At 38.6% G+C, this 19602-nt stretch overlaps 1 protein-coding gene across 1 annotated transcript; it reads left to right on the top strand.

Moving 5' to 3' along the window:
• Window positions 1-997: 997 nt before the first annotated feature.
• LOC139717044 (regulator of G-protein signaling 9-binding protein-like) lies at window positions 998-18166 on the top strand. The gene is made up of 8 exons (XM_071628556.1): window positions 998-1138; window positions 2439-2650; window positions 4898-4994; window positions 7439-7605; window positions 9378-9508; window positions 10496-10631; window positions 17233-17380; window positions 17938-18166. The coding sequence occupies exons 2-8, from the start codon at window positions 2613-2615 to the stop codon at window positions 18055-18057; spliced, it is 837 nt and encodes a 278-aa protein (XP_071484657.1). The 5' UTR covers window positions 998-1138; window positions 2439-2612; the 3' UTR covers window positions 18058-18166.
• Window positions 18167-19602: the final 1436 nt, after the last annotated feature.

Below are 19602 nucleotides of genomic sequence, written 5' to 3'. Positions count from 1 at the left end.
CTCAGGTCATTCTTTCTTAATAAAGAACAGCCTACCACTGGAACTCACTGAGAGAGGACCTCCTTCTTCTGCCTCTCCCTTTTTGCCCTCAGTGTTTCCTGGAGGATGACTAAATGCTGCTCAATTTGTGGAGTGCGGAGTGACTTTATAGCTGATGATGAGTTTGGACACAAGAATGAGTATTATAGAATACTTTTAACTGAATACAGATGAACGATTCATGATTATCAGATGCATTCTGATATCGAATTAAAAAAAAATAGGTATGTAGGTCTACAAAACCTGGATAGATAAATAGGGCTGAACAGATGAAGAAATTAACAGATGACTAGACGCATTCCGCGGTTACATGCCATGGTGTTTGCTCATAAATCATCATAAAAATTAGGTATAATAATTTTCAGCATACATTGATGTTTCTTTTTTTTTGTATTGATGAATAGCCCATTCTTCAGGAATTTTGCCGTGACATAGGCCTAAAAATCTACATAAATATTCTTACTATCTGACACTAATAGAGAAAATGCAAAGTTTTGCAGGTTTTCAGACCTGATCCGTTGTGCTTTATTTCTCTACTAACGTGTGTAAAACTTGCAATCACATTTCACTATGGTTTTTTTTTTTTCTTTCTCTGTTTTGCTGGTCGCGCTCATCAAGGTAATTGAAAGAAAGATGATGGTGTTTTGTTAAAGATATCATGAAGTTTTGGGGGTTCCTGGAAGTCCCCCTTTTCTGTTAGTTTTTGGCATGTATTTCATATGAACATTGAATTTGACTAGGATAATGAGCTTTATACGCTTTTGAAAAGATCGTTGAAGAATAAAACAGAAAAGGGTAGAAGAGACAGTCATTGGAATGTTGCATATTTAACAGCAACATTATCATAACGACTGCTGTTTATTCATGAGTTGCCGTAACGTTGCACCAAAAAGCTACATAAACAAGCTCCGCAGGCTGGACGTAGCAGCACAATACAGGCAATATTCAACGTACAGTGTGACAAGCGAGCTAGTACGGAAAACAACATCGTAACAGGGTAAAGGCTTAAACTCACAGTTTTTGCGTGATCAACATTTCACGATCCACGATGTCTTGAGGTTTGCTAGTCAATTTCACCGGGATGTCATCTAAAACTAAGGTAATTAGAACATTTTCAACAGTTAAAGATAGAGGTATCTGTGCATACATTTTGCAGGTCGATCGCATCCGCTACGCTGTGAGCTGAATGTCCTTAAAACTTGCTGCTTGCTGGATTCGTCCACTGGCCACTGCTGTAACGTTAGCGACAGAGTCCTATAAAATACGTACCCATCTTTAATTACGGACCTTACGACAACGTAACGTTAGTACATGTATTTAAAAACACGAACGAACAGTGATTTTCAGTATACAGAACAGTGTAGATGTTGCCTCTGTTTCAAGATGTTTTTCTGTCAGAAGACACTGAAATGAAGACAAACATCTGTGATATGAAAATGTAGGCTACTGTGTCTGTGTCAAGTGTGAATGTGGAAACTGGTACTAAATTAACATGAGGCTCAAATTTCATATTTTATGGTAAAATGTCTATCTTGAACATTTCGAACAGTTCACACAATAAAACCTTGTGAGAAATCGACAACTGGTTAGACTCTGCTTCTAGTTTACGTGCTTTGTGTATGGGAGCTGCATGCGCTGATGACGAGTTGTGGGCCCCTTAGCGCACAACTATTCTGCATCGTTCGCATTTGGGGACAATAGCTACAAATTTCCGATATCGATCAGTGAACTTTTGGCTCTATTGGAATCTTCAGCATTTTTCCTGTAGGCCTATGTGAATGGGATTTCATAGATTTTCAGTTGCGAAATGTGATTCAAACATGCATAAATATTAACTGTGGCGAGGTGCGGGTCACTCAACTATAAATTTAAGGTAAAATGTGAAATTTTTTTGTGTGTTTTTACCTTTTTATGTCGCGTTTTTTTGCGATTTCGGTCCACACAAAGTTCTGTGAGGCTAATCTGCAAAGTCTAGCGTGTAGAGAATGTCATAGGTATACATACACATTTGTACAAAAATGTGCGTGTCCGGTAATACCATGGTGTCTGGTGACACCATGCTTGCAAGTATACTTTCATCATATTGTTGTAAGAGGGAGGACATTGACGTTGTAGAATACGATAGTAACATTGCTGTTGCTGTTTTAAAGTGTGACTTGGCCAAAGGAAAGGAGACTAATTAAAGAACAGTCAAAATGATGTATGAAATAAAATTACATGTGACAACTCAACTCAGACTACATTTTGAAAGGCATTATGTATGTACAGATGCATAAGACAATTAAGCAATGTAAGCACAAATTTAATCAGAGATATATCTTTTAGTTAATTCTCTATAAAATGCTTTTTACTGTACACTCGTCATTTGTTGTACTCTAAATGAAACACTGTTTGAACAGTAGGTTTGAAGACAACTAGCACTGTAGCAGAGTGTCCAGAAGTTGGAAGAGCCTTGGCTTTCTGCTGATAGACCTCTAGACGCTCCAAATCACTAGGAACTACCAACCCATCTATCAAGTATCAACAAGACTCTGGACAACGTCGTCTGAACGGTGCATACGCCCCGTGTTGGCATGAATGCCCTTCACTTTGGGAAAAATATGATACGGAGGTGAGTTTTACTTCCTACATGTACACATATATGGCCTGTTGCTGCTCAAGCCTGGAATCAGTTATCTTTTCTTTTTTTTTTTCTTTTTTTAGATCATATTAATTGCAGAGCTGCCAAATCTTGCTCAGGTTTTACAGGAGGCACCTAGAAAAAGTAGATACCTTCACCGGTACTAACAAGAGAATGTAAAGGCCAGCAGTTCAATTCCTGACGTGGGAATATTTTTGAAAATCGCCAAAAATTCAGGTGACACACAAGTATCTCATTGATATGTAAATGTTTGTTGCCCTGCTAAGAGCGTGAGTAAGACTCATAAGTGCTATATACACTGGTAAGATTTTGGTCAGTCCCAGACTGTCGTGGAATGAGCAGTGTAGCAATCAAATATAGGGTGGATTGAGCTGGTGCTTACAGAGGACATTGTGTGTATTTTCTACTTCACATGAGGCACCTTTTCAATTTCAAGAGCTTAAAAAAAACAAACAAACAAACAAACAAACAAACAAACAAAAACAATCCAAAGCACTAATCACTATGTTGGTGAAAGCCATGTTTCTCAATCAAAATTCTTGTCAACTTTCTCAGATTATGTGAAGTCTTTCTGATCTTGATTTTCTTTTCAAGTGAAAGGACTTTCCTGAATACTTTCACTTAAAAACTTCATATTCAGATACCTATGAACAAGATGGTGCAGACAGTGCGTCCAAGAGAAGTAAAATGATGATCAGATATAAGTCCATGCTGTCTGTTGCTTAGATGATAACAATAGACATCAGCTTTTTAACAGCGCATAATGTTTGTGATATACAGCCTTTTTTCCTTTGTTTTTTTCCTCCCGTGAACAGACCCTGAACCTTTCCTGTATTATTATGCCTCCGCCACAAAGTGGTGCCGGAGGCATTATGTTTTCGGTGGGTCCGTCCGTCCGTACGTACGTCCGTACGTCCGTACGTCCGTCCGCTTTCGTTTACGCGATAACTTGAGTAATATTGACTTGAATTCTACCAAACTTGGTCCAAGTATAAAGTATGATGGGGCAATTAGTTGATTAGATTTTGGGTGAAATCCGCCAAAGGTCAAAGGTCAAAGGGCAAGGTCAAATCATGAAATTGTATCTGTTTACGCGATAACTCAAGACTGGATCGAGCAAATTTCACTAAACTTTGTCGGAGGATGATGTATGATAGGACAATTACTTGATTAGTTTTTTAGTGAAATCGGACTGAGGTCAAAGGTCAAAGATGAAGGTCAAATCCTGAAATTTATCTGTTTACGTGATAGCTCAGAACTGGATAAAGCAGTTTTCACCAAACTTGGTCCAAGGATGATGTATGATGGGACAATTAGTTGAGTAGATTTTAGTGACATTGGCAAGAGGTCAAAGGTCAAAAGGTCAAGGTCAAATGCTGAAAATGTTGCTATTTCCCCAATATCTCGGCAATGCCCCAGGGTATTTTCTTGAAACTTGGTGTAGACATGTACTACTGCATAAAGATTCTACAGAGAGTTTCATGTCCCAAGGTCAAAGGTCAAAAGGTCAAAGGTTAGGTGAAAATGTTGTAATATCACTTCTCTCACAAATGGTTCAATGTATCTTCATGGAACTTGGTACATACGCATGTACTGACTGGCAGAGATTATCTAGGGAATTTAGGGGTCATAGGTCAGTAGTCATGGGGTCAAAGGTTAAGGTCAACTCCTCAATATTTTACTATTTCCCTCATACACTAGTATATTCTAACTTAATATATACATGCATTACCTAATGGAGATTCTCCAGGAAATTTCAAGCCAGAATGTCAAAGGTCAAAGGTTAAGGGTCAAAGGCCAGGTTTCAATGCCCCCCCCCCCCCATAAAAAAAAAAAAAAATCTATTTTATACTGTAATTACACTCTTTCTTCATACCTTGGAAATTACTCAATGCATGAACTTATAAAAGGGTCTGTCAGAATTCAAGTAAAAATTCTCAATCCCCCAAATATGTGTACCTGCACTCTTTGACAATTATAGCAAACCCAGTTCAAGGAAAGTGAACATTCAAGTCATTTCTGACAAACCTGTCATATTTTTATTTTTTTGTCAGTTATGTGAAACTGTCATGGATCACACATTGTGAAGACATTGTACTATACCCCTATTGGGAGAATCATGCATTATGGCGGAGGCATCAGTCGCCATAGCGACATTTCTAGTTTTTGTGTTGTTATTGTAATTCTTAATTGTCAATGACCTTTAACCTTTCACAGGCACAACAGCTGTAATCTCACTCACTCAGACAACTGTGCACACAGCGACATGGATACAGACGAGATAGAGGAGTGTGGGATGCCGCAGTGCACAAAGGTAAAAGATCCAGTCACATGATCAGATAAACAGTGCTAGTAATAGTGGCAACACTGTGTCCAGGAGACTGTAATAGCAGGCCCCGCTTGAGCCAACTTGTCTAGTGCTCTGCAAGACGAAATTGATTCTAAAATTAAAATTTGGTTTTACATTCCAACACATTGACATAAGGTGTAATTCACATAGTTCAGAGTAGAAAAGAAAAAAAAAAGAAGTAAGAAAAACGTAAGAGCAATCAGAGTTCTAAGAAATTCCACAGAGTTAAGTGAACTGGTCCCCGGACATTGCATAAATATGGAATATTTAGTTAGGAAGTCTTATAATAACATATGTATTCATAATTTGAATTGATTCACTAGATTTTGTCCACACAAATTTTAGCCTTCAGTAGTTTCAAAGTAACCAACATTTATTGCATTTACAGCCTGGGACATCAAAAATTCATTCTGTGAAGATTTTAATCTTGAGTTTCCTTGCTTGTATTTTAATGTCCTTTTTCTGAGCAAAATTTTTAAGTGAAGTGATCTCCATAATGTCCAGTGCTTGATTGAATTTGCAGATTTGACGAACAAATACTGTATACGCCATATATTTCACGAGTCTAAATTTTCGCGAATCGGGACTTCCCGACAATTTCACGAGTGGTTAAATTCGCGATCGTGGAGTCCTGTACTGAACGGAGAAATGTGTACATGTACGTCACATTCATATCGGCATCAGAGTCAATATTTTCACGCATTTTTAATTTCGCGAATAGCAGCCGACTTGCGAAATTTGCGAAAATAAAAACCTCGCGAAATATTCGGCGTATACAGTATATATGTTAGAATATTTTGACCTGGTGCTTTTTCTACAATTGCCCCTTCTCTCTGGAATTCTCTACCCGCCTATATACATCAAGCCACTTCCGTTAATCAGTTTAAGATTTTGCTTAAGACTTATCTTTTTATGCCTCCGCAACGAAGTGGCCGGAGGCATTATGTTTTCGGGTCGTCCGTCCGTCCGTCCGTCCGTCCGTACGTCCGTACGTCCGTACGTCCGTACGTCCGTACGTCCGTCCGTACGTCCGTCCGTACGTCCGTCCGTCCCGTTTTGTTTTTGTCGATATCTCAAGAACCGTGTGGTGGTTTTACATTAAACTTGGTATGAGGGTATATCCTTGGGGGATAATACTTTGTGTGGGTCACAGGGTCAAAGGTCAAAGGTCACAGGTTATTTTTGTGAAAAAAATTGAAATTTCATGTTTTTCTCCATATCTCGCAAATGGTTCAAGGTATCTTCATGGAACTTAGTATATATGCTTGTACCGATGGGCAGTGATTATCTAGGGAAGTTGAGGGTCATGGGTCAAAGGTCAGGGGTCAAAGGTCAAGGTCAACTCCTCAAAATATCACTACTTTCCTTAAAATGCAATATATGCCTGAAGTTTTTTTTTTTTTTAAACTTGATGTATGGCATGTATTACCCAATATATATTTTTGGGGAAGTTTCTTGCCAAAAGGTCAAAGGTCAAAAGGTAAAAGGTCAAGTGAAAGTGCTAAATTACACTTTTTCCTCCATATCTCGAAAGTAACTCAAGGTATCATGAAACTTACATATTTATGCATGTTCAACCTAACAGTGATTCTCTTTGGAACTGTGAGGTCAAAGGTCAAAGGCCAGGTTTAGATAATGCTATTTTCCCATTTGATACTGAAATTATACTTTTTCTCAATACCTTGAAAATTACTCAATGCATAAACTTATAAAAGGGTCAAAAGTCAAGTAAAAATCACCAGTTCCCCAAATACCTGCACTCTGACATTTTAATCATTCATCCAATTGAACCTAGTTCTAGGAAAGTGAACATTCAGCACATTTGTGTCAAAATTGTCATTTTAATATTTTGCCAATTGTGTGAAACTGTCATCACACATTGTCAAGACATTGTACTATAGACCTATTAGGAGAACCATGCATTATGGCGGAGGCATATCAGTAGCCGTAGCGATATATCTAGTTAGTAGATAGTTCTTTGGAATAGTCCAGTTGTGGGTCGGTCAATGGAGGTGCACACTGGTTTTGATTTTCATTATTTATCGTAATTATACTCTGTATCTATTTTTTTTTTTTTTTCTTTTTGGTATGTTTGTACTTGTATTTTGGTATTTTTGTATTATTCTGGTATAGATATTAATTTTCCGGTAAACTGTGCGCTTAGAAACATCGGTATTAAGCGCCTTATAAATGTATTGTATTATTATTATTATTATTATTTTGATACCCTGCTTTTTGAGTTAAAGAAAAGATTTTGTGCAATTCATCATACAAAGTGATATTCTGCTCTGTCTTTGTGAGATTCAGTGCAGATCTTGCTGGATTACCCCACAACTTGTGTGATTGCACAATAGCATTTTCCAAACTGCTTGTGATTGATGTTGTTGTTTTGTTGATGTCCTGCTCAGCTGGTGAAAGAGTTCAACGTCGAGACGGCACGCTACCATGACCTGGTGCTGACCCTGGGTGGCTCCAGCGACTCAGACTACCTGAGGGACGAATTGAAGCGGACGCGGAAGAACACCTTTGATATGGCCAAGAAGAGCATGCGCAAGTTGCTCCCGCACCTGAAAGAGTGAGCTGGTTTCTCAGATTAATCTTCTTCCTCAGATGATTTTCAAATGATAGTAAATGATTTTCTAAATATGAGAAATACTACACAAAATAACTCTTTATTTCAATATGGTATTTGATGTTACTTACAGCAATCTCCCCCGCAATGTGTCTTCTCCTTCCCAATAAAAAGAGAAAACCCCTTAAAACAAAACAAAACAAGATGAGAGATATTTGATGAAGTCACTCATGAAGAAATATTTGCCTTGCATTTCCAACCCAGGTCTTCCTATTGAAGTGTATATCTGCAACATTCAAAGGACCTGATTCCATTCAGATCAGAGGGTTCTATTAGCAGAGAAAGTCAAATTGTAGGGGCAAGCATTCGAAGTATACATGAAAGTACTCAGAAATACATCCCTAAAATCATCAATACAATTATGTCAAGCTTTCTTAAACATTCTTATGTGGAAGAGCAAAATTTAGTATTTAGCAAGGATGTACTTTTAGGAAGGACGATCTACTCAATGTGTAAGGTCAACATTGAGGATCAACTTGCTTTGGAAGGAACCTGTTCCCTGGATCTGGTGGTAAATACAGTCTTTTGGAAGCCAGTCCAATTTAGCATACTGTAAAAGTGGTTTCTGATGCGGTGGTTTTTTTTTCGCGCTTTGCGCGCTTTGAGGTTGAAACGCGAATTTAACATCAGGTGAAAATGTTTTGAACTCGCCGCTTGTTACAACGCTATTTCGCACATGCACACACGAAGATTCCGCGCATTGAGTGTATTGATGGCCAACACACACACAGCGATACCGCGCAGTAGTTACAAGCATATTATAAAGTACTCAAGAAACGGGATTTCAGGTAAGCCTGCATTTGATTTTAATTTCTATTCAATATATAAAAGAATAATTGAATAATATTTTGGGGTTTCATGTGCAAAATAAAACAGTTTTTGCCGACTGTGAGTTCACAGATTTTGCCGACCGCGAATTTAAACACACGCGAAAAAGACGACACAGATGGAAACCGCGAAAGTTTCTGTACGCGAAAGAAACCGCTTTTACAGTAGTCCCCACTATTGTTTTCTAACACTCATGCCAGGTATGTATGCCACTTTTTAGATCCAGTATTTGACCTTCACCCAAATCTTCAACTCTAATGTTTTAGTCCCAATGTATAGACCCTTTATCCTAAGTCTGAATTATAAACCTCAATTCAACGTGATGATTATCTAGATCTGTCGGGACTCTAAGAGAAATTAGGGAGATTTAGATTTTGACGCGCGGACGTTTGAGACGACGAGTGCGCTGGACGTTCTCCTCTCCCTGCGTCGTGTGGAAAAGTAGCTTTAGATTACGCTGGGACGCAACGTATAAAAAATAAAATCGCGCCCCCATATGATCAGTGCATGAAGAAGCTCTCTACGTCACAAACTGTGCGGACGTGAAAATAGCCCAGTACGCGTAGTAAACAACTCAGGCGACGCAAGCTAAAAATAGATTGACTTTACGCGCGCTACTGCGCAAGCTCAGAACATGTTTTTTTCCTTTGAACGTCCGCGCGTCTAAAATCTAAAGCTCCCTATTATATCAATTGGGACTTGTCAAAATTGCAGTTTATTTTGATATTTGCCTGCACATTTTCATCATTTGTCCAACTTCATTGTATTGCAATTTTTGCTTTTTTTATTGTTTATAGTTTTGGCAGTATTACTTGTGAGAATGTACACAATCTATCTTCTTTATTTTTTTTTCTCTCCCTCCCATAATTCACCCTCTTCACTACCAGTAAATTTGACTTCAAGTCGGAGCGCTCTGAGTACGAGCGGCTGTGGAACATGTTCTCGGCCTGTCTCGAAGTGTTTGAGGGCCACATGAGAAAGTCACTGGAACTGGTCCGGTCCTTCCCTATCCATGCAGGTCAGTAGATGCACTCTGGATCTATTACAGAATGGTCATAGTTTTCTTCTTAGTTACAACATCCCACAGATGGATACAGACTGCAATTCACTTTGCAGTTTAATACTTACCAGATTCTGCTCACTAATATCACCTCACTCTCTAAAATCTTTGATTTTTACTCCACTTTTAACAACTTTCATAAGCAGTTTAATTTGTCACATCTTCCATTAATATACTAACTGGAGTCACATTTGCCATTAATATCATCCTAACTGGAAATCTAATCATTTAAATCATTATTTTAAAACATTTGCTCTGCATATGTGTATTTTTAGAGCAAAAATTGACAGCTCTGCATGGCATACAAGAACTGTATTTGGGCTTTTAGGTAACAATTATATACAGTCAACCTCACCAAGTCAAATCCAAAGATACGAAGGAATCCATTAACTTTTAAAATAGACTTAACACATGTTTATAGCCATCCGGAGTTGTTATGAATGTTATGGAATATGTGGACTACAGATGCAAATGGACAGGACGCATCCTGAAAGCTGGGTTTCTTACTAATGTGGTAATAATAGTAATACTGTATAAGCTGTTATTTTTGTGAGGGTTTAATTTTCGCTAATTTCACAAATCACAGTTAGACCGCGAATTTAACAAAACATGAAAATGTCACCATGCGCTAAGGCAGTTATGCACTTATGAAGGCCTCTGCGTCAATTCGCGAAAACATCTCGCGAAAATGTCCGTGACCTCCTCATTCGCAAAAATATCTGGACGCAAATATAACGGCATATACAGTACCCTCCTGCTAGCACACATGCAGTGTATAGTCACTAATACATTATACCATGTTTTCTCATTTTTTACTAGCATTTAATTCTGTAGTATTGATATTATACAGACACCATCTAAACAGAGGCAGGCTTGCACATTGATAGCCTCCATGCACGTTGTACTAACCCCCACCTCCTAACACACATTGGACTGTTGCACCAGGTAACAAGGTTCTCATCAATACGGGTGTCATGGAACCCCTGGGGGTCGATAACATTCCTGTCAACGTGGAGAACCTGGACATACCCAGCATCGACAAGATGGTGCTGGAAAGGGAAGACATAAGATTACTGGAGAGGTAATAAAGGGGGGCTTATACTCGCCCCTGTGAAATGGAGGGGAGGGGGTGGGATGGGAATGTGAACTGCTCTTCAGTTTATAGCCTTTTCACAATTCTTTATGTGCCGGCCAATTATTTCTCTTCGCACTGTGATCAAAGTGACAGGAAAAGAGGAAGGAGAGTGGAGAGCTCCTTCTGTGCTGAGAAACCAAAATACACTACAGTAAAACCAGAAATATTCGCAGCATGAAATTTTCGCAAATTGGAGCTGACAAACTTGTTCGCGGCATAAAATATTTGTGAATTTCCATTTGCATTCAATGCATAAAGTGTAGACAAGAACTTTTGTGTGCATTTAACTTTTGTGAATCTTGGCTCGGAAAATTTGTGAAGATTTCATGCACATGAAAATTTCTGGTTTTACAATGTTAATGTAGCTCATTGCTATTTCCCACGTGCGTAGTGTTACCATTTTGATGCTTGGAAGGATTAGCAGTCAAATATGTGCAGTACAAGTGGTCACAGATCTGCATTTGACAAACAAATTGACAATTGCTGTCACCTACACATTCAATAATATCTGGGAAGTAATTATAAGCTAGTGAGACTGTCCCGCTTCAAGCAAGCCTCTGATTTTCAAGCTCACAAAGCTTAGGACCATAGATGACCTTTCACCTTTCATTGCACTTTACCTCCTAACTTGTAACTTTAACTACTAATGTGTGCTTCATGTAGCTTTCTGCATGTGCTTTATATAAAAAATCGGAGTCAAACACAGTGAACTAGTAAAGCTAAAAGAGATTATGCTTAAATTAATATCCACTTTTTTTTTAAACTGATGAAACTAATTGCTTTCCTTGAAGTAGTGTATTAACTACCATCAAAATCTTGCACTATTACTTTTTACTAACCCACAGATGTGTGTGTATTTATTGTTGTTTTTTAAATGCACTCATTACATTTTGTTTGAAATAAATGTCTTTGAAAGGTTTTATAATCAAGAAGTTATTTATTGATGGTCTAGGAAGGGTCAAGAAATTATTCATTTGATATTGTATATTGTTTGTGTTGGAAATAGGGACACACCTAAAATTGATTTACCAGCAAAAAGTACTCGAAAAGTTGCTGGTGTGCTGTATCAAACTTATTTGTGTGTATCTATCAAGTAAATCAACTTTGTTCATTTAGTTATTTGTCTTCACAAGTCTCAGTTAGTTGATTCATGCAACACAAAAACTCTTGATTTTTCCTTTCGATTAACCTTTACAGAAAGTGTCCATAAGATTTAAATACATGGTGACAAGTGACTTTGATCAAACTTGTTTTACATACCGGTATTGTATGAATGTTCTTTGTAGCTAAAGTCATCTCTATTAGCGGCTACAGTGATGTCATGCTTTCTTTTTGACTTACATCAACAGAACATGGGGGTGTTTCATAAAGCAGTTCTTACCAGGCGTGCCGGAAGCAGTTTTGGATTGGGGGGGGGGGGGGCAAACATTGGAGGGGGCTCAAGATTAGACCATGCATATGTTACACAATATACACATACACACACACATGCACACACATCTATTATATATATATATATATATATATATATATATATATATATATACACAGTCAACCTCGGATACCTCGACGTCGGATAAGCCGAATATCACTTACCTCGGGTGCAAAATGAAAGTCCCGATTGTTCCTATGGAGTTTCCGTGTATTAAAATTCGCGTAGCTCGAAGAAAATAACTCGAAGTTCGGTTACCTCGAAGTGAAATCTACTGTCCTGATCTTAATTAACTTATTGTTTTTCCCAGCATGTAGCTCGAATCGAATTGCAACGTCACTCAGAATCTCCGATTAAGCGCGCGTGGACAGCGGAGACATGTTACAAATCTTTTCACACTCGACTGTAAATATTCTTAACAATCGCGCGCCCAAAGAAATACCCGGTAGGCCTACACTGCTGACAAGAAAAACCCCCAACACCTACCTACTACACACGTACACGATATGCACATAGCACCCGTGCCAATGGAGTACTTACGTTAACACTACGCTCTTTTCTTTAACCACTGTGTTCTGATTTTTGATCGTGGGTGATACCGAGTAGCCATACCGTGCACGTAGATTTCTTAACCGTCGTGGCGCACCTGCTTAGGTGTTGACAGTTATGTCTTTGGCGTTAATCACGGTCCACTGTTCTAACATCAATATCCTGTGTAGTGCCTATATTCTAACTTTTTTTTCGGCCTTTCACGAAGTTTGTTTCATTTATTCTTCCCCGAGAACGCAAGCACTGGATTTTTTTCCAGCAATGCGATTATGAAAATACATGCAGTGTCGTATAATGATCTGGAAGTATAGGCCGAGCATGATAAAGAATGGAATAGACAGGGTTCCACACTGACTTTATCGGGTCACCAATGTCATTGATTTTTATTTTTTGGTGGTCAAAAGTAAAATCTGCTGACGCAAAAAAAAAACACAAAACGGGAAAAACATTAGAAAAAATAAATTAGTCCTACTAAACATAGAAAAATTAATATTAAGCATTATTGAAGTGATGCAGATGCCCATGTCTCAAAGAAGTGAATAGAAAATTCAATCATCTTATTCTGTTTTTTAAGATTTAGCAAATTTTGCCTAGGCGTAGAGATTATTATAAAAGTTGATGCTTATTCTAGGAGGTTAAAACTTACGTTTGAAATGAGAAAGTGGGAGCATTTGCTGACATTTGTTAGCATCCAAAAGTTACCGTTATTCATTTCTTATTGTAAAAGCAATCACCCAACATATATTAGTATGTTAGCACCTTACGGAGCCGAATATAACCGTTAATCATTTTTAAATGTAAAAGCAAACAACCGACATTCATTTTAGCATCTTGGCGGATATGAATTCTTTTTTATATCCTTATCCATTTCCAAACGTGAAAGCAAACATCCGCTATTTGTTTTAGCATCTAACTGAGTGGATTAATACCGTTAATCATTTCCAAATGCAAAAGCAACAATCTGATATTTATTTTTGCATCGTCCGGAGCAGAATATTACGGTTATTCATTTCAAACATCCGACATTTATTTCATTATCGTATCCGGAGCTGAAGGTACTGCTGTCCACTTCCGAAAGTGAAATGAATCATATGACAATTATTTTATCATTGTACGGAGCCGAATGTTACTGTTTTTCATTTTTGAACGTCAAGGCAAACATCAGACATTTATTTTACCATCAAACATAGCTGAATTACCGTTATTCATTTCGAAATGTAATAGCAAATATCCAATATTTTTTTAACATCGTATGGGGCAGAATGTTACCGCCATTCACTTCCAAACATGCCAAACGTAAAAGCAATCATTCGACATGTATTTTAATAACGTCCGGAGCTGAATGTTATTACCATTTACTTCCTATCGTAAAAGCAAACATACGGCATTTATTTTATCATCGTACGGAGTTTGATATTACACTGTATTGTTATTCATTTCAGAACATCAAAGCAAACATTCGACATTTATTTTAGCATCTTCCGGAGCTAAATGTTATTGCAATTTGCTTTCAAATGTAAAAACAAACATCCAGCATTTATTTTATCATCGTTAGAAGTTGAATATTATTGTTACTCATTTACGAACGTCAAAGCAAACATGAAACATTAATTTTACCAATGAACGCAGTTGAATGTTACTTTTATTCATTTCAAATTTTAAAAGCAAACATCAGAAGGTTATTTTAGCATCTTCCGGAGCCGAATGTTATTGCTATTTCCTTTTGAAAGTATAAGGAAACACCCGACATTTATCAAACCATCGTACGGAGTTGAATATTAGTTTCCGAACGTCAAAGCAAATATTAGACATTTATTCCAGCGTCTTCCGGAGCCGAATGTTATCCTTGATCATTTTCGAACGCAAAATCAAATATCTGACATTAGTTTTAGCACCATCAGAGCTGAGTCTTATCGTTATTCATTTCCAAAAGTATTAGCAAACATCCGACATTTATTTTAGTATCATACAGAGTCGAATATTACCGTTATTCATTTCCAAAATTAAAAGCAAACATCTGACATTTATTTTAGCATCTTACGTAGCCGATTGTTACCGCTATTCATTTTCAGAAGTTAGTAAAGGCAAACATCCGAATTTTTTCGGTGGCGCGATCGGGCCACCAAAATATCAATTTCTGAAATTTTAATTTCAATTCCGATTTTCATTCAATTCATTCATATAAAAGTCGATTCAATTCCAATTGACAAGCATGCAAACAATCGGTAGGCACTACAACAGATACCATGTTGAACAACGATAAACTTTGGATAAGTCGAAGAAAATTCGACGTACGCGTACCTCGAAATTCGCGTACCTCGAACCATTTTCTTCAGTCCCGACGAATTCGAGGTATCCGAGTTTGACTGTATATATGTATATATATATACAGTACTCTCCGCGTAATCGGGTATCGCTTAAACGGGTACTCCGTTTAATTGGGTAGTAATGTCAGAATCAGTTCCAATGCACATTAAAATTACCTGATAATCGGGTTGCCTCTCCGCATAAATGGGTAAATAATTTTATTCTTATCTCATGTCTACCCACATTTCATCGCATATATAACACTTTAAGAAATCACGAATGTCAAATTTTCCACGGCTAATCGCATTCTCTGCTTAATTTGCAAAGCAAACCGATCATTTGGGGAGTGATTAAACATGAAAGCACGTGTACACGTACCGACTTGTCACACGTAAACGAACATTACACATGTATAGCTGGCACTCACAGTTGCATAGACAGACAGGTGTTTAGTGCAGTGTACAATGCATGTACATGTACATACACATTGTGTGTGTCCATTGTGAATGAGCCGGGTTCTTCTGTTAATCGGGTACTCCGCTTAATCGGATAAGAAACGCTCTGCCCGAGCCTACCCGATTATGCGGAGAGTACTGTATATTTATATATATGTAAAGTGGCGTACGGTGGGTCGAAACATGGGGGGAACCATAAAGTAATTTTGACGGTCTGTATGCATGTGCGTGTGTGCGTAAGCAATAATGGGACTACAATACATTACGGAATGTGATACATTCAACAACGCAGTCATTGAGGAACATTGTAAGTTTTCCTTACATGGATTATGGAATGACGTTGTGAAACGATCGACAAATTATATACTGTCAGCAACATAAGGTGAATGGCATAACAATAAAATGGGAGCGAGCGAAGCGAGCGAGCTTGAAAATTTTGATATTCTACAGTTCCAAAACTGGAGTTTTAATTGTAGCTATATATTTCGCTTTGGAAATAAATGGGGGCGCATCGGGCGCAACTGCTGGCAATTATTGGCAGCAACATTAGGAGAATGGCATAACGATTCAATGCGAGCGAGCGAAGCGAGCAAGCTTGAAAATTTTGACATTCTACAGTCCCAAAACTGGGGTTTGTAGCTATATCTTTCACTTTGGAAATTAATGGGGCGGCGCATCGGGCGCAACTGCTGGCAATTACTGGCCGCAACATTAGGAGAATGGCATAACGATTCAATGCGAGCGAGCTTGAGAATTTTGACATTTTACAGTCCCCAAACTCCTGTTTGTAGCTATATCTTTCGCTTTGGAAATTAAGGGGGGGGGGGGCATCGGGCGCAACTGCTGGCAATTACTGGCAGCAACGTTAGGAGAGTGGCATAACAACTCAATGCGAGCGAGCGAAGCGAGCGAGCTTTAAAATTTTGACATGTTACAGTCCAAAAACTCCCGTTTGTAACTATACTTTTCGCTTTGGAAATTAAGTTGGGCATCGGGCGCAACTGCTGGCAATTACTGGCAGCAACATTAGGAGAGTGGCATAACGATTCAATGTGAGCGAGCGTATAGCGAGCGAGCTTGAAAATTTTGACATTTTACAGTCCCAAAACTCCCGTTTGTAGCTATATTTATCTTTCGCTTTGGAAATTAAGGGGTGGGGGTATCGGGCGCAACTACTGGCAATTACTTTCAGCAACATTAGGAGAATGGCATAACAATTCAATGCGAGCGAGCGAAGCGAGTGAGCTTGAAAATTTTGACATTCTAGAGTCCAACAACTGCCGTCGTAGCTATATTTTTCGCTTTAGAAATTAAGGGGTAGGCGCACCGGGCTCAACTGCTGGATGCGAGCGAGCTTGAAAATTTTGACATTTTACAGTCCAAAAGCTGCCGTTTGTAGCCATATTTTTTCCCTTTTATTCATATATATATATACATATTTATTTTATTTTCTTTGTTTATTCATTTATTTTCATCATTATTATTATTATGTTTATTTTTTTTTTTTTTGGGGGGGGGCTTTTTTTTTGGGGGGGGCAAAAATGCGTTTTGCCCCCCCACTTTTTGGATGGGGGGGGGGGGGGGGGCGGCCGCCGCCCCTGCCCCCCCACTTCCAGCGCCTATGGTTCTTACAGTTATAAACGACTGGTGATCAGTTCTTGTGCTGAATTATTGAAATTCTGATAAGTATAGCACATCAGAACTGATTACCAGTCAAAATTTTAAGAACAGCTTTATGAAACACCCCCCAGGTTGCTTCAGTAATGTTAAAGACCCATCTACGATATATTTCTTACCCCTGCAGGGATATCCTAGAGTTGCGGAACCTGATGTCTGAAATGCACAGGCGAGTGGACATCAAGCCCTGGACCATTGAGCCTCCTCGGGACTACAAACTGGACACCAAGTCTCAAGCTTCACTCAACAGTGAGACAGCATCCTCTACAGGATTTGTGAGTTCTTTTAAAAATTGTATTTGTTCTTATTTTCCTTGTTTTTATGCTCTTGATGTCCACTTGGGCAATCCCCCCATGTGTGTAACATAGCAGGAGTGTCTCCAGTAGAAAAAGGTTCAGTACATTTTCAGAATAGAATGTGTACCTTTCTTCACCCCATTAAAGATGTTTCCCTCTTTCAGATCATTTTCCATAATTTGAGGAACCTTATTTGACCGTCTCCTTTACAGATGTGTTAAAGTGATCTTTAATCAAGTTCATCCCTGGACCTTAATTCTCTGCCTTAGTGTTAGCCATCATTTGGAAAATTTATGTTTAGGTTTTAACTGTTTTTGGGCCTTCATTAAGATCTACAATGTAACACAATGATGGTGGTGTTTTAGAAAACTAAATTGTATCTGGCTGTATGCATACATACATGTAGATTTACATACATTTGAGGCTCTATGCACATATTTAAGTAATATCCATGTGCTTTGTAATACATTTGACGCATGCTCTCCAGTACTAAATATTATGAATTAGATATTGTTTGCTTGGTTGTGTTCATGTAGGATCCACAGTACGATGCCCGCCAGCGACGCAAGTGCACTTTTCTTGTCTCCGTGGCGCTGGTTACTCTTGTCGCCTTCACCATCGTCCTCATCATCTGTCTGGTCCACCTCGAAGGGTAGAAGTAGAGCAGCATCATCTTCATCCAGCTGATCCCCTGGTGTGTGGTAGGAGGGCCTGGTGTGTGGTGGTAGGAGGGTCTGGTGTGTGATAAGAAGGTCTGATGTGTGGTAGGAGATCATGGTGTGTGGTAGGAGGGCGTGGTGTGGGGTAGGAAGGCCTCGTGTGGTAGGAGGGTCTGGTGTGTGGTAGGAGGGTCTGGTGTGTGGTAGGAGGACCTGGTGTGTGGTAGGAGTGCATGATGTGTGGTAGGAGGGTGTCTGGTGTCTGGTGTGTGATAGGAGGGTCTAGTGTGTGGTAGGAGGCTCTAGTGTGTGATAGGAGCGTCTGGTGTGTGGTTGGAGGGCCTGGTGTGTGGTAGGAGGGTGTGGTGTGTGGTAGGAGGGTCTGATGTGTGATAGGAGGGTCTGGCATGTGATAGGTGGGTCTGGTGTGTGACAGAAGGGTCTGGTGTGTGGTAGGAGTGTATGGTGTGTGGTAGGTGGGTCTGGTGTATGGTAGGAGGGTCTTGTGTACGGTAGGAGGGTCTGGTGTATATAGTAGGTGGTAGGAGGGTCTGGTGCGTGGTAGGGGAGTCTGGCGTGTGGTAGGAGTGTATGGTGCGTGGTAAGACTAAGAGTGTATGTTGTGTGGTAGGACGGTCTGGTGTGTGTTAGGAGGGTGTGGTGTGTGGTCGTAAAACAAAAACAAACCAACAAACTTGAGTTTATTTTCTTTGTATTTGGATTCATAACCAGAGTGCAATCAGTGAAGCTTTAAAAGCCAGATGTTTTTATTTTGTTTGATTATTACTGTTCTATATGTGTAATTTTAGGCATACATTGTATAAACAACATGTACTTACTATTGAATTTCTTTGTGGCATGATTCCCTTCATGGAGTAGGGCATGTGTGCTTATGTAAAAGGCTTTTTTTTTCTTTCTTTTTTTAAACAGTTATGGCTTCGTCGTGCAGTGAAGAATGCCAAGTTGGTATATTTAGATTTGTTATTATAGACAACAACAAAAAAATCAGAATAAAGATAAGTTGATATTAGTACTAATGCCTAAAGTGGAAATTTGTCACTCAAAATGTTTATTTTTAGTACATGTAGTTTATTGTTACGAAGTAAGTGGAAATGTACTACAAATTTTATCGTATCAATTCATTTATCACTTTAATTTTGTAAAAGCTAAATTCTGTGATCATACATTAATGATAAGTGTGATGAAAATTCTAATAGTAAATCTTTTCTTTGGGTGAAGAAATGACTATGATAGTAGCATTGAAACTTTCGACCTTTCTTGATACTTTCAAATAATTTTTCCAAGTATAGTTTAAATATAGACATTTCAATTTACCGAGTATGTAGAAAAGGAGAAAACTTTGATGTATGAAAGATTTGAATTTAGGATAAAAAGTGGTGCATTTGAAAAAAAAAAATCAAAGCTTAACGACTGTGCCTTCTAAGTGTGCTATTCAGGTTGTGCTGTCATTTCAGGCAAAATGCCTGAACTCAATGTTTCTGATTATCACCTTGACGACTTAAAGGGGGAAAGATTACCTCA

Source organism: Diadema antillarum, unplaced genomic scaffold (assembly GCF_040938485.1).
Source record: "Diadema antillarum isolate AM-2024a unplaced genomic scaffold, OU_Dant_1.0 scf00000071, whole genome shotgun sequence".
Lineage (NCBI taxonomy): Eukaryota > Metazoa > Echinodermata > Echinoidea > Diadematoida > Diadematidae > Diadema > Diadema antillarum.
Note: the sequence above shows the minus strand (reverse complement) of the source record. Positions and strands in the feature narration are given on the sequence as shown.

Excerpts from the sequence above, each read along its gene's own strand:
- LOC139717044 (XM_071628556.1), top strand. The coding sequence starts at position 2,613 with ATGAATGCCCTTCACTTTGGGAAAAATATGATACGGAG. Across the intron at positions 2,651-4,897 it reads GGGAAAAATATGATACGGAG|GCACAACAGCTGTAATCTCA; the intron begins GTGAGTTTTACT and ends AACCTTTCACAG. Across the intron at positions 10,632-17,232 it reads GACATAAGATTACTGGAGAG|GGATATCCTAGAGTTGCGGA; the intron begins GTAATAAAGGGG and ends TTACCCCTGCAG.